The 14,769-nt window shown below is 39.6% G+C and overlaps 1 protein-coding gene across 2 annotated transcripts; it reads right to left on the bottom strand.

The window, feature by feature from the left end:
* Window positions 1-1,332: 1,332 nt before the first annotated feature.
* LOC103137817 (fibroblast growth factor receptor substrate 2-like) lies at window positions 1,333-13,471 on the bottom strand. 2 transcript variants are annotated; one of them, XM_007551759.2, is made up of 7 exons: window positions 13,057-13,471; window positions 9,768-9,893; window positions 9,552-9,640; window positions 8,312-8,498; window positions 7,332-7,493; window positions 5,195-5,313; window positions 1,333-5,121 (listed from the first exon to the last, which is right to left on the bottom strand). In XM_007551759.2, the coding sequence occupies exons 3-7, from the start codon at window positions 9,615-9,617 to the stop codon at window positions 3,823-3,825; spliced, it is 1,833 nt and encodes a 610-aa protein (XP_007551821.1). In that variant the 5' UTR covers window positions 9,618-9,640; window positions 9,768-9,893; window positions 13,057-13,471; the 3' UTR covers window positions 1,333-3,822. The 2 variants fall into 2 exon arrangements, with proteins under 2 accessions (XP_007551821.1, XP_016527027.1); XM_016671541.1 differs by lacking the exon at window positions 13,057-13,471 and adding an exon at window positions 12,831-13,044.
* Window positions 13,472-14,769: the final 1,298 nt, after the last annotated feature.

Raw genomic sequence — 14,769 nt, 5'->3', positions numbered from 1 at the left:
GTCTCAGGAAAACATCTTCACACATTACAGCAAACAGCCTCAGATGTCAGATCATAGACAAAAATCCCATCAGACCTATGACTGAAAGGCATCAGAATAAAAAGTCTCAACAAAAACGTCTTCAGACGAAAAGGTCTTGGAAATAAAGTCTGCGCCAGGATAAAATCTGTCCTAAAACGTACACCGTAGCGGTGGGGGAAAATGTTAAAGAAGGGGTATTATGTCCTTTACTAACACCCTGCGCCATTTTATACAACTATCGAATAACCATCTTTCTTTCAGCTGTTATGAAAATGCTGCATATATCAACATGACTTAAAATAAATTTGACGAAGCAATTTGAAGCCTCGAAGGTGGGCCTACGTCTCCTAAGCTACAGCTCTTTCTGACACGCTGCCTTCAAGACATCGTCACAACAATGCTCCTCCATTATGTTGTTTACACTTGTTCTTACAAGTGCTGGGACTGAGAGGAAGTTCCTATGACGGCCTCAGCAAACGCCCAGGTCCACCAAGTATTATTTTGTTGAGAGAATAACAGAAAACTATATAAAGTTTCAAGAGGATTTTTCATAATACCCCCTCTTTAATTGATAGACACACAGATAAAATCTGAATTTTACGTACCATGTGGAGAAAGACACAATCACTGAAATACAGATATATTTTTTCCATGACTAAAGTATTTCAAAGCTTTTTGGGGGGGGGAAATAAAACATATGTTTTACTAACATGGTGATCTGCAGTGTTTTCCTTTGTCTAGCACAGTGTTTCTCAACCCTGGTCCTCACCTCCCCCCTGTCCTGCATGTTTTAGGTATTTCCCTTCTGTCACACAGCTGAATTGTATCTCTGGGTGATTAACAGGCTTCTGCAGTACTTGATGGTCATGCAATCATTTGGATCAGCTGCTCTGGAATAGAGGCACATCTAAAACATGCAGAGCAGGGGGGCGGTGAGGACCAGGGTTGAGAAACACTGGTCTAATGCCTATAGCAGTCTATGAGGCCAAAAACAACTCCCTGTCAGAAGTTGAGAGTCTGCACCTGTTTCAAATTAACACTCTGGCTGAAGGACAAAAAGATCACCTTGAGTTAAACGCCACAGTGAATCTGCCTTCCAATGATTCCACAAGCGTAAATCTAAAAACATCTCTCTTTCCATCAGCTTTACACGCAAAGCTAATATGAGCAATCAGAATAAAGATGGATGCCTGTGATTCCCTTGCGTTTTCTTTCAGTCAGTTCAGGATAAATCTGTCTGCATGGAACGAAGTTTTGACCACACTGACCCCCTCTGAAATGAGCCGTGACATTCCTGCCGCCCACAAATAAAACCAGAAGACGACGACGACACTATTCCTATTGACAACATGGTAAAAAGTCTGACATCACATTATTTTTCTCATTTTGACATGTACCTGTAGCTTATATGGGCTACTGTTAGTATGTACAAGTAGCAGCAAAAATCCACCAGAACAGTGATTATCAGACTAAAAGATTATCCTTCTCGTGTTTCCCTTTAGCATGGCTATTGATGTGGATGAGGTGGAATGTGTGGTTTTTATTATTTTAATTTGAAAAACTTTCAAAAAACTGGATTGTTGTATTTATTTGTACCCCTCTTGACCCATTTTCACTTTGTGCCTCATCTCTCCCCCCAATTTACCCATAAAAAATCCCTATGGCACATTTTACTTTTTAATTCTTCCTACTGGTAGCAATTACAATTTGGCACTTAAAATATAAATACAGTCATTCTTTTTCTTTTTCTTTTTTTTCAAAAATATACTTAAGCATATTAATAACAGTAATACACCAGAGTCCAGTGATAATTTGAGGTGAAACTTTGGTCTCCAGATTACCTACTGGACTACAAAACGCTGGTCATTGTATGGAGGAAAAATAAATTACACTTTTTTTTAAATGATTAAATAAATATGTTATAAATAAATAAATATTTGAGACGGTTTATAAATAACTTTAAAAAAAGCAACTTTATGACTTTGCAACATGCTTAAACTCCCTTTAAAACAGCCCTGATAACTGACAAATCATAGATTTAGCTCAGTTCCCATGAGGTTACAGCTTAATGCCACTGTTTGAGGTCGTCAACGTCTCTAACCGAGAACACTTTATTAAACTATTGAAGCTGATGTCGAACAGTGTCCCTTTGGCCCCCATTTTTGTGGCAAAAAGGACCCAACCTGTGGCTGCAGTGGTGACAAAGTGGCCTAAAGTCAAAAGTGCAACGTGACTGGCATGGACCCACCCTCCCTTGCGTCAGGAATGATATGCAGGAGATGTGACTGAGGATGATATGCTACGGTTTTGATTTCTGCATGCCAACAGCAGAGAGCCAAACTTGATTTACTCCACGTGTGCTACGTTTACCATCATTAAGTACCGCTCTCCAAATCTCCCAATCTTTTCTTTTTATCCCGTTTCCCCTCTCCCCCATTTCAAACTCTGCTCTGTTAAGACGGCTTCTACAATATGATTCGATACAATTCCATAGGATTGTGTGCAAAATGCTTTTTAGGCATACAGTAATAAACATACGAGCCACAACATTAGACTTAAGTGCTTGTGATGAGGTATGAACACCGGTCAGAAAGGAAACCGTTGACCTGCCTTCATGCCATCAATGGTTCCTCTCTGATGACTGTTGCATCTCTGATGTTTAGAATATTACATGTTAAAAAAAAACATGAATGAAATGCAAGTAAAATCTAACTTGATAAATACCGTATGGCAATGACTTCTTCCACCAAAAATGAAGACCTCTGTTGGACAACAGCGAAGCATAAAGCATCATATTTAGAAGAATACAGCGTCTTGCAAAACACTTTGTCATACCTGAACCAATCAATGCATGTCATTGGGATTTTATGAGACAGACCAGCACAATGGTAGTAAAGTTCAGTGCAACTAACCGACTTCCAAAGTCATCTAATCAATCAATACTTTTCACCTGTGACTCATTTTGTCTCTGTATAAACATGATTTTACTCCTGTGGATGTAGAGGCGCTGCAGTGATCCTCAGCTGAGGTGGGAAGATCTGCCCACATGATGAGGAGTCATGCCCACCACAAATTTGTGATTTCTGGAAGCTTTGCAAGAATTAAGCCACAAGAAGTTCTAAACACAACGCATGTGAGGGACACAGCAAATATTTGGAATAGGCTGATCTGGACAAATTAGATCAAAATTGAAATTTCTGGTCTATATAAAAAATTATATCAACCTGAAAACATCATCCTCACTGTGAAACAGAGTGGTGGCACCATCATGCTGTGGAGACAGTTTTCCTTAGTAGGACCAGCAAAGCTGGTCAGAGTTGATAAGAAGATGGATGGAGCTAGTTCCAGTTCAAACCTGGAAGAAAGCCTGTTAGAGGCTGTAAATCTTTTAAACCTGTCAAAAAATACTGATTTTTACTCCCTTCACAGTTGGGTATTACTTTGTGTTGGTGTATCACATAAAATCCCTCCAAAAAGGCATTTAAGTTTGTGTTCAAACAAGATTTCAAATTGTGAAAAACTTTAAGAGACACGAGTACTTCTGCAAGGCACTGCCTTCGTACATTTATATGAAACTTGATGCTCTTAAGAAAGTTTTAACCTGATGTTTGACAAATAAAGATAACTTCAAATTCTCCTCAGACTTTTCTCATTTCCATTCACAATTCACTTTCACTGAGTCTCTAATTAGGTACCTGTACCGTTTTAGACAGCCCACGCTTGAATGGATGGATGACAGTGAAGGGTCCAGTGTGCTAACATGAGGATGAGGCCTTCATCTGTCTCCAGTCTGAACTTCATTTACAGAGGCAGGTCTGTGCTGTTGTGGCGAGTCTTTCTGGAAGTCCCATCATCCCTGGGCAGCGCTTTCTGCAGGTTGGACATGGCAGCGGTCTTCTTCAGGTCAATTACGGCGTAGCACTCGCTGCGTCTGGGTACCGGCGGGCCACATTGTTTGGGTGGTAGGCGCTGGTGCTGTGGCTGGCCACCCCCGCTGCCAAGGGCTTGGCGGGGAGGTTCTTCCTCCAGGTCCACCTGGATGTAATTCAGCTGCCGCGAAGGAGGCATGTGACCGTGCTCGCAACCTCCGACCCCTGAACGTGATCGCCTTCGGAAATCAAAGCTAAATATTCGCCCCGCGCTGTCTGGTCGACACGCCCGAGGATGCGGGGGGCAGGGGTGCCGGAGCCGGGGCGGCTGCACCTGCTCTGTGTTGACATAGTTCTGAAGGGCGTCTCGGTGGATACCCCGACTGTCCTGGTGGTACCCGTTGGGCGTTCCTGGGCCTTCTGAGAACTCGTACTCGTCAAAATCATCCTCCTCTTCTTCATATTCGTCCTCATCTTGATCTTCATCGTCCTCCTCCTGCTCATCGTCCCGCTGCAAAGCGCTGTACTCCCACACAGGTGGCAGTGAGGGCAGGTTTTCGTAGTTGAGAAGAGCTGTCCGGCGGTGGCCTCCGCCCATGCCCCTCTCACAGGCGTAGCCCTGAGGCGGCAGGGATGAAGGGCCGTGGCCATGTGAGTGCAACAGTGAGTGTGAGTGGCTATCCCCAGTGCTGCTGCTGCTGCTCGAGCCCACAGACTGCGACACGCTGCTGGGGCTCAGGCGCTGCTTTCGGCCGCTCCGCAGGCCGTTGATGTTCTCGTAGGTGAGCTCGCCGCTCTGGGAGCTGTCTGGGTGCTCGTGGCTCGGATGCCGGTGCATGTGGTGATGGAAATGGTGATAGGAGTGGGAGTTGCACAAGTGCATCCCAGGCTCGTCCCCCTCCGTCTCTGAACCTGTAGCACCCTCTGCTGGCTGAAGGTTGTGAGGATTGTGCCCGAGCCTCTCCCTCTCCATGAGATGGCGCTGAGCTGGAGTGGGCCCCAACATGAACTTGACCTCCTGCGAGGACGGCTGTAGGAACACCTGGGGGTCTTTGCGCTCCTCAAGCGGACAGCATCTCATGTTGGACTGTGGGTTCCCTTGGCCTCCGACCGGCATGGCTCCACGTGTCGTTTCGGGCAAAGCGCTAGGCCGCACCTCAGGCAGAGAGTGCACACAGTGGCGCATGGAAAGATCTCCGTCCATGCTCACAGTATTCACATAGGTGTGAGTCTGTTGGGAAATACAGACAGGTTCAAGCTTGGGATTCAAAGGAAATATGCTATGAGGTGCAAACAGGACTTACCTGGTCTTCCAAAGCCATGAGGCTGTGTCCATGGTCATCAAGAGATGGTTGGGAGGAATCCCCTCTGATGGGATAACCTGGATATCCGTTTGGAAAGGACTGGACGGGAAAAGCTGGAGCTATAGACAATACAGACCAAGAGAAACCAGGAAGGTGACAATCAACTCAAAATATTTGGCTGGATTTATTATTTTCTTTACAGTACTTAAAACAGATGGTTATTTCAACAAGCACTTAAGGCATTTGACCTCATTTGTAAAAAAAAAAGATATATATAATTGTGTTGATATTAATGAAAACATTCTAAATGTGGGAAGGGAGTTGGGGAGATACAGGATGTTTGTGAATCTTTAAAAAGCTTTAAACTAATGCACCCAAAATTAAGGCCTTAAAATGTATTAAATTCATTTTGAAAAACTAAGTTGGTCTTTGATATATTAATCACAGGTCTCAAATGTTGTCTTGGCAGGACTGCTTAATCTAAAATATATTCTAAGCATTATTTTTTTGTCACTTGCCAAGCATTCTGTGATTCGAAGTGGTTGAGGCTACCAGTATATCACTACTTGCATACTCTTAGCTAGCTAGCTGTTTTGCATCCATCACAAATTTTTCGCCACTTGGCTGGACAAAGTTAATACATTTCTGTGGAGTTACAGGTAATGGTAATGGTCCCTAAAAGATCTTAAAATGTTTTAAATTTAAGTTAGTGAAACCTACAGAAATTCTGAACTACTGAAGAAGATTTCACCACAAAATTAATTCTGAGAAGGTGAAAAGAAACTGTGAAAATTACAGTAAATTGACTTAAAGAACTTAGACTTTAATTTCTAATCCTTAAAGAAAACTATAAATTAGTAATGCAGAAGATGTCCGATTTAAAGAGCATAAAAACTTGTGGTTTCTTTCTTTCACCACTTGAGGGCAGTAGAGGAGCAGCTTCTAAATCAGGGGTTTCCAAAGTGAATCCTCAAGGGCTGGTCTCCCGCATGTTTTAGTTCTTTCCCGGGGTCAACACACTTGATTTAAATGATAGTTCATTAACAGGCATCTGAAGAACTTTATGGCATATAGAAGAGTTAGTTTAACCATTTCAATTAGCTCTGTTGGAACAGAAACGCGTCTAAAAGTGACAGGACACCTGCCCTTACTGGACACCATGGCTTATCCAAGTATATCAATAAAAAAAAAAGTGGAAAGAAAAAAGTTGTACCAGCAACAGGGAAAACTGCAGTCTTGAGAAGATTGTCAAGCAAAATCTATTCAAGAATTTGTGGAAGCTTCACAAGGAGTAGACTTCAGGAAGAGCGGTGAGGCACAGAATCTACATTGCTTGAAGTCCAGTGTGACGTTACTGTGATGGTTTGGGGTGACACATCATCTGCTGGTACACTGTATTTTCTGAAGTCCACAATCAATGCAGCCGTCTACCAGAGACTTCTAGAGCACTTCATGCTTCCCTCTGTTGACATGCTGTATGAAGATGCTGATTTCATTTTCCAGCAGGTTGTGGCGCTTGCCCACACTGCCAAAGGCAACAAAAGCTGACTCAATGTTCTTGATTGGCCAGTAAATGCCCCTGACCTTGAACCCCACAGAGAATCGCCAGACCCAACAAGGCAGATGACAAAGTAATCTGGGCTTCCATTGCAGCTCAGCAGGCGATCATGGCATCTCCGTGAGATGGGCTGCATTGACACAATGATTCAAGGAAGAGGAGGAGAACTGAATATTGAGTGCATAAAAATGAACACATTTTTGCTTGGAATTAAGATTTGAAAAAGGGTTATTGTTGGTTGTCCAGATACTTTGTTGTGGAAAAAGTGTAGATTTAACAAGCTTTGTTTAGCTTAAAAGTAGGGACTACAGTAGTTGTCTACAATAATCACTACTAAGCCTTCTGCATTGCATTTTAAGGTGTCAAGGACAAATCTATGTGAATAAATGTATATTTAACCTGTTTCAATCACTTAAATATGAGATGCTTGTTAGGAAGGATAACCTTGTTTTTTTTTTTGTTTTTTTTTTGTAAATCGTTCAACTCTTAAATTTTAAATTGATTGAAGCTTGCAGAAATCCTATCAATGCATTGCTGCATGCAAGTTTGGCAGGCATTGCATGAGCAGGTGTGACTCACTGTTGGGAGTCTGTGGTGTCCGAGACATGTCCATCTCTGGCGTGTGGCCACTTCGACTCATCATCATTGACTCCTCCACCACATTGATGCTGTTGCATTGCATCAGCTCCTGGAGCAGGTTGAAGATCTCTTCAGCCCGGGAACACTTGAATGCAAAGATTCCTGGTTTAAACACAAACAAAACATGGCAGGTAAGAGGAATTTAAGGGATAAAACAAGGTCCAGGCATAGCATGGCAAGTTTATTTATATGGCCTCAGAGGTTCACGCAAAATGAAAAGGGAGAAAATTGCATTAAAAACAACAGGCCAACAATTCTGCACATTAACCCCGTTGAGTCTAGATGACCCATAACCATTAATAGACCAGCAGTACAGCAACAATTTTGCAAGAGAAACACCAAAAAACTCATTTATTGCCCTTCAAGATCATTGACATACCTAGCACTTATGCAAAATACATTAAAATGTATTAATGGCACATTGAAAAACAACCTTAGAAAATAAATTACACTGGAACATTTTTATCCATTTACAAAGAGTAATTACTCTTAACAACTCCTCAATATGGGAAAGACAAGAGAACATGAAATTCAGCAATGCTGTTGTGTGTTGATAAATCAAATAGTTAAAAAAATATATTGGTCATCTGAAAAGACCCATCTCTACAACTAGAGAGAAATACCTATACGGTAACACTTTATTTGAAGGGGGGTGAATAAGACTGACATGACACTGTCATAAACATGACATAACACATGTTATGAACATCAATAAGTCTTCATGAATATTTATGACTGTTGTCATAAAGCGTCATTTGGTTAATTATGACACTTTTAATACAAAGTTGACATTATTCAAAATGTCTTTGTTATGACAACTTGACATTAACCAAGTTAATGTTTCTGGCTACATTACAGAAACATCTTGCGGTCAACAATAATACCATATTATACATAAAAACTGAGAAAGTGCTGCCCACCCTGCCCTGTCTGACAGCGGCGGCCGCTCTCAAAGGAAAACAGGTTGGAGTCGTAGCCGTAGCGTCGCAGGCAGAGGTATGGCCACCGGATGGCGTCTCTTTTGCGTGTGTGAAGAATGAGCTCAGTCTGGGTGAGCTCCATGATCCCAGAGCCGAGCTCGTTGCCTTCATCATCAACATTGATGACCTGAAAGACGGTGAAACACAATAACATCACGAGACGTATGGAAACAACAAAAATAAAGCATGAAAAAAAAAAATAAACACAATGGTATACACTAAGCATGTTTTTTTAGATTGCATTTATGCAAGCGTGTTGCAAGGTTTTTCTTTTTTTTTTTCTTCCTTGCCTCTTAAGAAAATTACTCCATTCTTGTTTGATGCAAAAAAAAATTATTTTATCTTTTATGTGTCATAATTAAAGATGCATCAATCCATCAGCCAATAACTGAAATCAAACAGTTTTTTCCTTGATTAATTTGATTGTTACTAAACTCAGAATAAAGTGCATGTAGTAAGTTGATGTGTTTACCGACCCAGTTTCAGTTAAGATGTATAAAAAAAAACTGAAAAAAAAAAAAATATAATAAAACTTTGGCACATTTTTGATACAAAAAACAAGATTATAATCAGTGTCTTATTTCATGCTGTTAAGTATTACATCTATTGTTCTGTGGTGTTAAAGCTTTTTTTAAATACTTGTTTTAATAATTCATTTAAATGCAGAAGAAATAAATAGAGAAGCTTTTCAACACGTGTGGAAAGTCAAGAAGTTTTGACAAAAACTTTTTTCTAAAAAAAAACAAAAAAAAACAGAAGTTCTAGTTTTCTGATCCATCTTTATGGGACCAGGAATAGAAAAACATGTGATAACAGCTACTGTTATCACTAAATATTTTAAGACATTTTTACTGATTTGGAGAAGAAATCATTTGTCTATAAAAGATTTAATTTAGGAATCTAGTTCATTTGTTAACTTTTTCTATTTAGCTGTGAATGTTCTGTAAACTGTGTGCTGCTGTCAGTCTTGCCCAAAATTCTTGCGTAAAAACTATTTTTAATCTCAGTGGGATTTTCCTGGTGAAATAAAAGTTAATAAAAATAAGAATTTCACAGAAATGGAGAAAAAACATATACAGGACTAGAGGTTTTAGAGGCTGACTACGTCCAACAACATGGGCAAGAACTGCAACGACAGCACAGCAAAGGATTTGCATGCTAAAAGTTTTAAAACGGAGACCTTAAATTTGGTGAGATGGTTGTCTCGGATGGGGTCTCTGTACAGACAGCTCCAGCAGCTCCCCATAGCTTCAGCAGGCCAGCTGAAACCTGTCGACAGTGAAAGTTTACGAGCAGGCCTTCTCAAATTCATCAGCTTTAAGCTGCACATGCATACAAATGGACAACAGAGACAAAATAATGTGCCCCGTCACACATTTGGCCTCAAGTTTCTTACTCAGTCCAGGCCATCGGTGTAAAGGGATTCACGTCTCAATCCCAGGATCTTCTACTGGGCAGCTGCTTCACGAGCCAGTAAGCCTCCTGCGTGGACATCTTCGAGAGAGGATGACGGCTCTGTCCCCTGAAACAAAGACGGGGACCAAGACACTGAGATTCAGGGAATAGATTTACAGTTGTGGTTATAAATTTACATGCAGTCAATCAATCAAAATGACTACAAGTCATTTTACACTTCTAACAACATATTTTAAATGTTTTTTTTCCTCTAGGTGGAACAAATAAACAGACTGCAACATTGATTTTTCTTTTTAGGATCTTTTTCTGTTGGAACAGTAAATTATGTCTAAAATTCAACAATTAATATCTTAATTACAAGTGAATTTGAAGAATTTGGGTGTAATTTGCATTGTATCCACGCCACAGGACGCAAAATAGCCCCACACCATAACGCTATGACCACCCTGGTTGACAACAGTGTTTGTAGATTTGAAAGCCTCATCTTTACTGTCATTTTGGATAGAAAGCTCAATAATAGTTTCCTCTAACCAAAAGCAATTTCTCTGGAGAAATTTTGTTTGTCAACTTTTTCAGCTAGTGGCTGTTAGCTTTGAACAAGTTTGCCTCTCAATCTGTGGCAACGTGAAACCATCGCCGTGGACACTGGCGTTCTAGCATCTTCCAGTTGTTTGTGCTTTTTTTTCTTGAACATCCTAACCAAATTATCTTCATCTGAGAGTGATAGTTTGTTTCAAAAGATTGAAAGTTGGAAAAAAAAAAAAAAAGAACCCTCCAACTGGACAACAATCCCAAACAAAAATCAATTCGGGCCTTAAGAAGAGATTAAAAACACAATGAGTCTATGTAAACGTCTGGTCAGATAATCATGATACTCAGACTAAATAACACTGGAAGGAGTCCATAGTATCTGAAGAATGTTTCCCTTATTAAAAGCTAACACCATTAAGAATCTGTTTGCATGCAGACTATGCAATTACCCCACCAATAACACTTGGCAATGCTCCTAGTGTAACTTTTCCCAGGTAGGACAGCAAATATGTCTGCTATTTAGCATAATGGGCACTTAAACATTATTTAGGTATATAGCTTGGCTAAAGTAGATGTGTCCAAATCCATGTAGCACATTAAGCGACAGTCAACATTATTATAACTGAAATAATAAAGATATCCTAGCAGAATTTTAGAAATTTTGCTTTTAGTGTCATTTTTGTAATTTAACTTAACTTTGAAACAGCGAGAATTTATGCCACATGGATAAAAGGTAAAAGAATATTATCTAAAATGTTTGGGCTGCAAGGACTCCGTACCACCAAATTCCTACACAGTTTTTTTTAAAAAAGTACCAAGTTCTCTTTTATTGTTTTCCAGCTCAACATAAGTTAAGAAAAAATAAACCAGTATGAGAAAATGTCAACAAAAATCTAATAATTCATCATTAATCCATTCATTTTGGTTTTTGATTGTTTTTTGTTTTGTTTTGTTTCTTTTACTTACTGTCAGAAGAGTTGCCCATTAGAAAGCAATTTTACTACTTTTTGAACTTTCAGGCCAATAATAAATTCAGGTTGAACAAGATGTGAGGTTATCAGACAGAGAATTGGTAAAAGGATTTACAAGGCACTAGAAATGCTACTTGGGAGCTTTTTTATTTACATGAATGAAAAAAAAAAACACGTTTAAATTCACATTCTGCACCTTAAATATTAAGAAGTCCTAAATTTTGTCCGAGTAAGTCCAGACGCCAAAAAAAAAAAAAAAAGTAATGATATGGTTTTATACCACACTCTGAAAATCTAGAACTAATTTCAGCCTCGTGTTTCATAATTTGTAGGAATAGTACATTAGATTATATTTCATATAACCAGCAGCAGCTGCTTATATGTGATGGAAACAAAACAGCAACCTAGAGTACCTAAAACATTTGATTGAAGTTAAAAAATACAAATCATAATAATAATAATAATAATAATAATTAAAATTTAAATAAATGTGATAAATATGAACAAAAAAATTACTTTTTTTGGCAGATCTGTAAAACATGCAAATAATAATGTTTGACCTACTAACTAAAAGGCAATTGCACCGCTTTCTTAAACTGCAGAAAACTTTACATTCAGGCCGAATCATGGTTCTTACACTGGATCTAGTTAAAATGCCGAAAAGAAAAGCACTATTATTTTACCAATGGGATAGCAGTACCAATGTTTACAAACAGCACTTTAAAGCATTTTCCTTTAGTGTACGACATTCTATCCTTTATTTTTCTAAAATCCAAGTTTCATAGATCTTGTGACGGATCTAACTGTATATAAAGACCTGATTACTACACAAGCAGTTAAAGTTGTGTTAGAATAACTCAAAAACAACTCTTAAAAATGTAATTCTCAAATAAAAAATGCGTGATAGTATCCGAGCTTGACCACATAATAGCAGAAGTCCCAGCATCATTACAAACCAGAGGATCTCAGAGTACTATCTGCTTTTTCAATCATTTATTTTCCTTAATATCAGCTTCAACTCCATACAGTGCATCTGCTCATATAAATTATGCACTAATGAACCAGGTTTTGATCAGTGTAAGTCAAGAATAATCTGACAAAAGCTCGAAAATCCCGAAAGAAGCAAAAATACAGCAGGAAAAATCCTGCGATTTGGGTCGTACAGTGAGTTCTGAGAGTTCCCAGTCCAGCTATGCTTCCTCAGGTCAGGCAGGATAATAATAATAAATAAAAAAATAAAAAAAATCCATCAACCAGCAGCTGAGTTTGGCAGCTGATCAAACAAACATTCACACGTATAATCTCTGTTGTCGCTTTACGTGTTAGTATTAATATTACTGTTATCATTGTAGCCTACATCAGCAGCACCGCACTATGCTCCTGCTCTAACCTGGGCCTCCACATCTGACTGGAGACACACAGCTGCATTCACTCACTGCGAGCAGGCTAATCAGCTAAAGCTACACATCCAACACACAGGCACAGCCAGGGGAATCTGCTGAAAAGAATACAACAATGATGGAGAGAAAAAAAATCACAACCTTTCTGATCCAATTAACCAGCCCGAATCGGAACCATCTTTTTCCATGTAATAATTTAAAGAACGCCCCCCTTCCCCCTCCTCTGAATGAGCAGATTCAAGCCCAGCAGAATGAGCCACCACACGGCTCACTGACCGCCGCTGCTGCTGCTGCTGAGGCTACAATAGCAATAACACACACCAGGCAACGGGAAAGTGGAGAACGACAGCGATGGGTTGCTACTCACATGTCTGCCACGGTTTTTTATTATTATTTTTTTTATTAATATATATCAGGTTTAATGCGAAACGAGCACCGAGACTGCGGTGCGTTATCGGCGGCGGCTGCTGCTGCTGATGGTGGTTGGTAGCGGGATGTGGCACTCTTGCACGGCAGAGTCTCTGCTGAATGATGCGCTGAGAACGGAGAAAATGTTATTTTTTCCTTCCTATTACGCCCCCCCTACTGCAGCACGGGCCTCCCTGCCTGTGTGACATTTCCCAAGCAGCTGGGGTGAGAGTTCACAGCCAGACAACGACGCTGAGAGGAGCGGAAAGAAGGTAAGAAACGCCGGAGGACCACGGAGGAAAAGGTGTGTCTTGGAGGAGGGGCTCATAGTTCAACGAGTGGACTGGGAACTCTGGAGCATCCCGGACTTTTTTTTTTTATGCATGCACACTAGCAAGTTGTTGTTTGTGAATAAGATGGAGGTTGTTGTTTTTTTTTCTTGAAGAAATTGGGATGTAGAGTAAAAATAGGAAATAGAAATATTCTTTATTGTCCCTCAGTGGGGAAGTTTCTGTGCAACAACAGCAAACTGATTCATATAAAAACAGAACGTCAAACGTATAAAAACAGAATTAAGTGTCTTATAATGACACCATTCCAACATTCTTACTGCATAATTATAGAAAATAAACAACATACTCCCATTCAAAAGATTGAGTAACTGAGTAGGTTCATTTAAAAATTTCCAAAATCTCCATGTGTATTTGTGCATTAAAAATACGAATTATTTACAATAGTGCGCATTGCAAATAGAACAGACAATAGAAAACAAATCAAAAAGCAAAAGAATGAGCTGGAATCAATGCATGAAGTTTTGTAGGATAAAAAACAAAAACTTCAGTCTTCTCATTCACCTTTACACATTGTCTTACTTTACAAGCAGAAAAACTGCATAACTTTCCAGTAGAAATGTTTTTTTTTTTTTTATGTCATGCATTTTTTTTCCACACACCTCTCCTTTGTCTGGACTGGGAGAAGAATGGCCACCCACACTTGACTTATGCAGCAAGACGATGATACAAAGCACATATGAAGTCCATCTCTGAATGAACTTAAGAAAAAGGTTGTGCTGTAGCCTAGTCAAAGTGCAGCTTAGATCTGGTTGAAGAAGGACGCTCATGTTCAAAATGCCTCAAATGGAGGCTGAATTGAAACAATCCTGCTAAGAAAAGTGACTTAAAATTATTAAGCAGAGATGCGAAAGACTCCTTGCCGGTTATTCGAAACATTTGCTTTTTTACTGTATTAGATAAAAATACAGTATCTGTATTTTTATACAGATACTGTATTTTTGTATTGTGAGCTAGCTAGCTCACACTAGCTGGTGTGAGCTAGTTTGCTAGCTCACACCAGCTAGCAAACTACTTTTTGTATTTCCTCAAGTTATCTTTGCCTGATGTAAAAATGTGTCCAATGTTTTGAGACAATGAAGTTAAGTTAACATAAGAAACCTGTAAATGGGAGGTTATTTCTTCACAGCTCTGTATTTATTTGCACTTACAGGGTCGTACAGTGATTTCTGAGAGTTCCCAGTTTTTGCATCTCATTACATCAGCCACATATATCTAATCTAAGAGACTTTGCAGTTTCTTAGATTATATTTGAATGTATTAATTGCAAAGAACTCTAGTGTTTTGCTAATAGTGCTCTGCCTAGTCACTCGGAATAAAAA

This window comes from Poecilia formosa, unplaced genomic scaffold, assembly GCF_000485575.1.
Source record: "Poecilia formosa unplaced genomic scaffold, Poecilia_formosa-5.1.2 Scaffold2, whole genome shotgun sequence".
Taxonomy (NCBI): domain Eukaryota; kingdom Metazoa; phylum Chordata; class Actinopteri; order Cyprinodontiformes; family Poeciliidae; genus Poecilia; species Poecilia formosa.
This window is presented reverse-complemented; position numbering and strand designations above follow the sequence as displayed.

Bases quoted from the DNA above. Each gene is read 5' to 3' on its own strand.
- LOC103137817 (XM_007551759.2), bottom strand. From the start codon at position 9,617: ATGGGGAGCTGCTGGAGCTGTCTGTACAGAGACCCCATCCGAGACAAC. The intron at 8,499-9,551 runs GTCTCCGTTTTA...ACCGTCTTTCAG, and splicing joins ACCATCTCACCAAATTTAAG to GTCATCAATGTTGATGATGA. The intron at 7,494-8,311 runs GTGGGCAGCACT...TGTTTAAACCAG, and splicing joins CCGCTGTCAGACAGGGCAGG to GAATCTTTGCATTCAAGTGT.